The sequence below is a fragment of the Octopus bimaculoides genome, chromosome 4 (assembly GCF_001194135.2).
Source record: "Octopus bimaculoides isolate UCB-OBI-ISO-001 chromosome 4, ASM119413v2, whole genome shotgun sequence".
Lineage (NCBI taxonomy): Eukaryota > Metazoa > Mollusca > Cephalopoda > Octopoda > Octopodidae > Octopus > Octopus bimaculoides.
In genome coordinates, this window is record NC_068984.1 from 2,274,449 (window position 1) to 2,281,892 (window position 7,444).

Genomic DNA, 7,444 nt, shown 5'->3' on the forward strand with positions numbered 1-7,444 from the left:
TATATATATATACATATACATACATATATATGCATACATACATACACACATACATACATACATACATACACACATACATACATACATACACACATACACACATACACACATACATACATACATACATACACACATGGTGGTTGTCTACTCCTTATGCAGAGTCTGACCACCTCCTGCACCTACACTTTAGAACCATAATGGCGTCTGATGTGGCTTTTTAAACCAGACAATGTTCTAAAAAGACACCCACATAGATTGCACATCCAATTTAGACCACCAAGAGCTGCAGATAAGTTCTGATCTTTGTGGATCTTAAAAATATCTTTTGAGGCCTCCACTGGGTTTGCAAACCTGGCATACATTGCATTCAAAGGTGTGCACAGACATAGAGGCAGAATAGTTGGTGGAGGTTTCTTTTCCATACGTTCGCAAATGAGATTTGAGGCCAGCAAAAGACAGGCATGGTCTGTCACAGATTGTGCACACAAAAAGGTCCTTGTCATTCACCTTCTCGATCTTTACATTCTTCCTTAGATCTCTTTTGAGTCTTGCGTTATCCTGACCTCTTCAAATGCTTTTACTCCACTCCACACATTTGTTCGCCATTCAACTCGATCCGAAGCAAGGGTTTCTATATCTTCTGGAATCATTCCATGTGACTTCATGATAGCCTTTATGCCGTCCTTAACCCTTTTTTTATGTCTACACCGATAGCGTCTCCCCCTTGCAAGCTCACCATAAAACAAGCTGTTTTGGTATGCGTTCCTCTGCCATTCGAACAATATGGCCACACCATCTCAATTGGTTCCTCAAAATCATGGCTTTAATTGAGGTGAGGCCTGCAGATGCAAGGACAACTGTGTTTGGAATAAAAAAAAACTCTATTTAATTTCTAAAATGCGATGAAGGCATTTTTGGTGGGATTGTTCTAACAATTTAAAACGGTTTTCATAACAAATCCAAGTTTCACAGGAATACAACAGGGATGGTGAGACAAATGATTTGTAAAGTGCCAGCTTTGTATTCTTATTTATATGTCGCTGGCACCAAACGCGTGACTCCAAGACACCAAATGCTTTTGCTGCCCTTTGAATTCGTAGCTGTATTTCTGTATCAAGATTTCCATCATTTTGAATCGACAACCTCAAGTAACATTCCCTTAACAAAAATTTTAGCGGGGTTACAAACAGCACCACGCACAGGTTGATGCATTACAACTGCTTCTTCCAAGTTGATGGTCAAACCAAAATCATCACAAGCCGAGTCAAATGCAGACACAAGAGATTGCAGACCTGTTTCAGAATGACTGACAAGACCGCAATCGTCAGCGTACAAAAGTTCCCTAATGAGTGAAGTAAAAACCTTCATTTGGAATTTCAGTCTGGTCAGATTGAAAACATTCCTTGTTGTTCGATATTTTATGTAAATACCCTCCCCAGAGTTTTGAAAAGTGTGTGACAACACAACCGCAAAGTATATTGCAAAGACGGTGGGTGCATCAAGATCTCCTTGCTTTACTCCATTTTCCACAGCAAAAGATTCAGAGAGCCTACCACCAAAATTAACTCTAGCTTTCATATCTTGATGCAAAGCCCTGATCATGTTTACAAATTTTTGTGAGAAACCTATTTTCCTTAGAATTAACCACAGAGCATTTCGATTAACTGTATCGAATCAACAAAGCAATGGTATAGAGCAATATTCTGTTCAATGCATGAGTTTTGGCTAAATTATTATTATTAGCATTATTATTATTTTCACTATTATTACCATCATTATTATTATTCCCATTTATTATGTTGTTTAGTTCAACTTTTGTCTTATACTTGAGATAATCATAAACATGTGAGGGTTTAAGGGAATAGGAGGAGCAAGAGAAACAGTTTGGTGAACAGAGATTCAATTCCACGGGTCTGTAAATAGATTCGGCAGATGCTGAAGAGGTCAGCAATGGGCATTCCTGTGCGATAAGGAGACAAAAGAGGCTTCATACCCTTGGGGTCAGCAGAGGTCAAATATGTTTACTACTACTAGCGATCAATGAGAACGCTGACCTTGACCTTGAAAAGAGCCAATTCACCTTGTTCTATTTTTAATTACTGATAAAAAAAATGATTATATATATACATATATATGCACACACACACACACACACACATATATATACTGATGTTCACCTCGTTGAATTTTTGAATTTCTGAATTTTTTCTTTGAAATTTTTCTTTTCTTTTTATAAGTTTTGCTGTGGCTTACACTTTTTGTAATTGTGCAGTTTGTATATATTGGCCAATGCTTACCTCCTTAATTTATTTTATCATACATTTAATTGTGTTGTTGCAATAAAAGGCATGTTTACGTATACGTGTAGTCAGGGACAAAAGATAAAATTTTCACACAAAATTATAGATAATAAATTTTTTTTTTAAATTTTAATATCTACAATTTTGTGTGAAATAAATTATTATTGTTGTTGTTATTTTCATTTCGGCCGAGTAATGTGGTTAGTTTGGGTTTCCCCTGCAGATGCAGAAGATCTTTAGGCTATTTATGACTGAAATTTGACGGGGATTGCACATCTATATATATATAGCTTTCTTGTCATAGGGTGTGAAGGCGGAAAGAAAGTAGAACGAGGTTGGGAGGGGGAACAAAGAAGAGAAAAGGAATGTGGAAAAGAGAGGAATAGAGAGAAAATGATTTCTTTTCCTTCAATTTTAATTACAATGATTATTTTTTTTTGTTTTCGTAATTTTCAATATTTTATTAACGACTCTCTCAATCTTCATTTATTCCTTAAATAATTATTAATTGCTGGGACACGTATTTCGTTTTGCAGCCATGATATGCTATCAAGAATATTCAATGTTCACAAACCAATGCCGTGCCATGCTTTTCTGTTAACAGTATGGCGTTGTTTTCATTTCTTCAAGTGCTTCTCCTCATATTTTCTACAGAGTTCAGAGTCAGCATCGAAAGTTATGGAATTCCGTCTATGAATACGCCTATGTAAACAATGCGATCAAAGAGAGAAAACATAGGAAACGACTCTGAACTCAATGGAAAATCTGCAGAGATAAACTTGGCAGTAAATAATTATTGTACTATTCTATATATTTAATTTCTTTATTGCCCACATAGAGGGGACAAACAAGGACAGACAAAGGGATTAAGTCGATTACATCGATCCCCAGTGCGTAACTGGTACTTATTTAATCGATCCCGAAAGGATGGAAGGCAAAGACGATCTCGGAGGAGTTTGAACTCAGAATGTAACGGCAGACGAAGTACCGCTAAGCATTTCGCCCGGCGTGTTAACGTTCCTTATTTCTTTATTGCCCACAAGGGGCTAAACATAGAGTGGACAAACAAGTACAGACAAAGGGATTAAGTCGATTACTGCGACCCCAGTACATAACTGGTACTGAATTTATGAACCCCGAAAAGATGAAAGGTAAAGTCGACCTCGACGGAATTTGAACTCAGAACGTAACGGCAGACGAAATACCGCTAAGCATTTCGCCCGGCGTGCTACCGCTTCTGCCAGCTCACCGCCCTTTTTCTATATATTCTTTACCACATTGCTTCTTCGTTTTTATCAATTTCGTTAAATCAATAACACCGTTGTTAGTAAAGGTGCCTGACTTAATGGTTAGGGTGTTCGGCTCACCATCATAGAGTCATAAGTTCGATACTCGCTGCTGCTGCTGTGTGTGTGTGTGTGTGTGTGTGTGTGTGTGTAGCCTGCAAGCACATGACAACATTCAGAATTTGTCTCAGAGATCTTGAGGACAGCTAACGCCCGGAACATTAGACTAAACACCTTGTTCGGACGAACGAGTAGAAGTTCCCTAAGTTGATGCTATATGGCGAACTTGTCAGTGGAAACCAAGACTGTAATTTAAGGATTGTGTAAAATCACCGTTGAAAGCGAGCGAAATATGAGAGACCAATTAGAAAGGCAATGCTTCTGGTCGTTAGCAATGAAGGAAACAAGTAAAAGAAGCAGTTGGTTGTTCGAAAAACATGCATTGATCTCATCGAAATATAGACTGAAGTCAGTGGCCATGCCTCAATCTTGTAATCATTCGGTGATAGACGGAAACTGAAAGAAACACGTTTTGTGTGTGTGTGTGTACATACATATACGTACGTACATATATGTGTCTACATATATATATGTAGACACATATATGTAGACACATATATGTAGACACATATATGTACGTATGTATATGTATGTACACATATATATATATAAATGTATATATAACTAAGAGCACATGTGTTTGAAAACGTTTGAAAAGGTTAATCGAAAGCGCTCACACACTAAGAAAAAACTTCTTCCAAAAAAAGTTATTAACATCCATCCTGATAAAAGACTTTATAACTTTTTTTAAAAAGATTATTTTTTTAAAAAATCCCCTTAAAAACTGGTAACGGGGTCAGGGTACGTGACTTCCAGGCTGTTTCAGGAATTGGAAACCCCCTACATACATACATCCGCCTTGCTTGACAAGTTTTTTTTTTTTCATTCTCTCTCTCTGTTTATTTTCTCTTATTCCTTTCTGTCGAAGAGCGTAGGCTCGAAACTTAAAAGACTTTTCCATTTTCCCCGAGCGTCAAACTAATATATTATCTGGCTACGACAGTTCCCAGATCTCAATGTTATTGAACATTTATAGAAAAACAAGGAGTCGATGTCCTCCATCATCATCACTACAAGAACCGGGGACTGTTTTAGCTGAAGAATTGACAAAAATTCCTTTGGAAAAAGATTCAAACTTTTTATAAGTCCATACCTCGTAGAATTCAAGCGGTAATTACTGCCAAAGACGGTCCTACTCCATATTAAAATATATTTGTTTGAAATTTTAGGGTGCTTCCATTATTTTGTCCAACCTATATATATATATAGTATGTATATTATATATAATGCTACACTTGGATCCATTCCCTGGTTGGATCTACAGTTTATACTTGGTACCTATATATATACATACCTGTCTGCGTGTATTTATAGATAAACAGACAGACAGATAGAGTAGATAGATAGATGTGTATGTGTGTGTATGTATGTATGTAAGTAAGTATGTATGTATATATGTAGGAGCACTCCGTCGGTTACGACAACGAGGTGTCCCAGCTGATACGATCAACGGAAGAGCTTGCTCGCGCAGTTAACGTGCAAGTGGCTGAGCACTTCACAGACACGTGTACCCTTAACGAAGTTCTCAGGGAGATTCAATTTGACAAGGTTGGCCCTTTTGCCAGCTGAGTGGATTGGAACAATGAAAAATAAAGTATCTTGCTCAAGGACACAACGCGTCGCCGGGAATTGAACTCACGACCTTACAATCGTGAGTCGAATGCCTTAACCACTAAGCCACGCGCCCTCATTATATGTGTGTGTGTGTGTGTGTGTGTGTGTGTGTGTGTGTGTGTGTGTGTGTGTGTGTGTGTGTGTGTGTACAAACATACGAGGGGGTGGTGAAAAGTTCCTGGCTTTGAGAGTCCCGACCTTTTCTTAAGAGTACCAGCTTTCGAGCTCTTTTACGGGCTTAGAAAACGGAAGGACCGCTGCGATAAATGTGTGGATTTGAGAGCGGAATATATTGACTAAACTTATAATTAACTGATTCTCCTGTATTTTCTTTTACCCAAAGCCAGGAACTTTTTACCACTCCCTCGATGTATACATATACTTATTTGTATACACACATACATTCGTGTATATATATATGTATGTATATATATATACACATACATATAATCATATATATACGCACGTAGACACAATATACAAAGGACCACTCTCACATACTCACGCAAACGCTACATACAACAATAACAAGAACCTACCTGATTGTGCTGGTTTAGCATCAAGGTGTGTATAACATAAAAAGGTAAGAAAGACCAGGTAACAGAAAAGGTTGTTCATCTCGGCTTCGCCTTGTTTTCTACACAATATACACCCTCACTTAATATACACAATATACACCCTCACTTAATATCCGGTTGGAGTTTAACATGTGTCTTATTCTGTTATGGGTTTTTGTGTAGTCAACTCCAATCCCTCAACTCACGCCCCTCAACCCGTCTCTCTCTTTCTCTCGTACATACATACATACATATGTACGCGTGTATGCCTTCCTGTCTACTTTTGTTTTTATGTTGTTTTTTTTTTAAATGCTTTTTTTTTTTTAATTTTTGTACTTCGTGTTTGTCAATAGACAATCGATATTTTCGCAGGCCAGATCAATTGCGACACCCAACTGCCACATAAGATATTCTGACGTCGTCGAAATCATGAGTAACAGCTGGTCGCTTCTTACAGGGTGCCACGCTATTCGACTACGTTTTACTGCAACCCAACCAGTGTCTGCCGAAGAGGGAAGATGTCTAGACAGGATCGCTCGATCTGCTAGAATCTGTAGCTAAAACTTCCCTCAAGCTATACCTTACCTTCATAAAAAAGTGTGGAACATGTTGGACGCTGTACTCCTAGATACACTATGCAAATAAAAAAGTAGAATAATCACGACTGAAACTCCTTCGGCTTTGTCCAGAGGTTAGACAACAACAACAACAACAACAACAACACCGACAACAACAACGACAGGAAGTAGGTTAGAGTCAGAGAAGAGTCATCCTTCTGATTTCGGTGACTCGCACACACGCTCTCCCCTCCCTAACCCCCCTCCCCACAGAAGCGCTGTCTCCTCCCTCTGCATTTTCCACTTCTACTATAATGGCCTCTGCTTCTTGCAACCAGTTAGCCTCATGCCAGCTCTGCTGGTGAATTCCTGACCCAACACCCCTCTCTTCGGCTCAGCATTCGTATCATGTCCAACCTCGCCAGGCCCACCACTAATCACTAAACCAGACCTTCTTCTTCTTCTTCTTCTTCTTCGGTGTTTGGAATCTCACTGGGGCTTCCTCGTTGCTCATATCGTTCCTTCGAGGGTTGACGTATCGAAGTTCAAGAGGAGCATTAAAGGTATCGATCTCGGAGGGCCTCTGAGGGTGAAGGGCGCTGCCCCGCCAACAAGTTTAGATCCACGAAATCCTAACAGGAGAGGGGAGAGAGAGGAGAGACTGATCGAGATGTGAGAGAGAGGAGGAAGGACTGATAAGAGAAGCAGAAAGAAGAGGGGGAAGAGAAGAGAGAGAGAGAGAGAGAGAGAAGTGAAAGAGCAGGAGGGAGAGAAAAGGAGAGAGAGAGAGAGAGAAAAGCGAGAGAGCGGAAGGGAGAGAGAAAGAGAGAGAAAGGTAGGAAAAAAAGAGGACGGAATGATTAGTGAAACGGAAAGAAGAAGAAGAAGAAAGAGAGGGATGGGGAGATTAGTAAAGAACGAGAGAGAGAAAAGAGAGAACAGGAGGGAGGGAGAAAGAGAGAGAGAAAAAAGCGAGAGAGAGCGGAATGGAGAGAGAAAGCGGGTGGGAG

At 39.3% G+C, this 7,444-nt stretch overlaps 1 protein-coding gene across 1 annotated transcript in view; it reads right to left on the reverse strand.

Moving 5' to 3' along the window:
* LOC106879621 (uncharacterized) overlaps nt 1-6,271 on the reverse strand; it is a 26,735-nt gene extending 20,464 nt beyond the window's left edge. Inside the window, exon 1 of the mRNA XM_052966856.1 lies at nt 5,860-6,271. Coding sequence (XP_052822816.1) covers nt 5,860-5,938 — 79 coding nt within the window. The 5' untranslated portion in view covers nt 5,939-6,271. The remainder of the gene's footprint in view (nt 1-5,859) is intronic.
* Nucleotides 6,272-7,444: the final 1,173 nt, after the last annotated feature.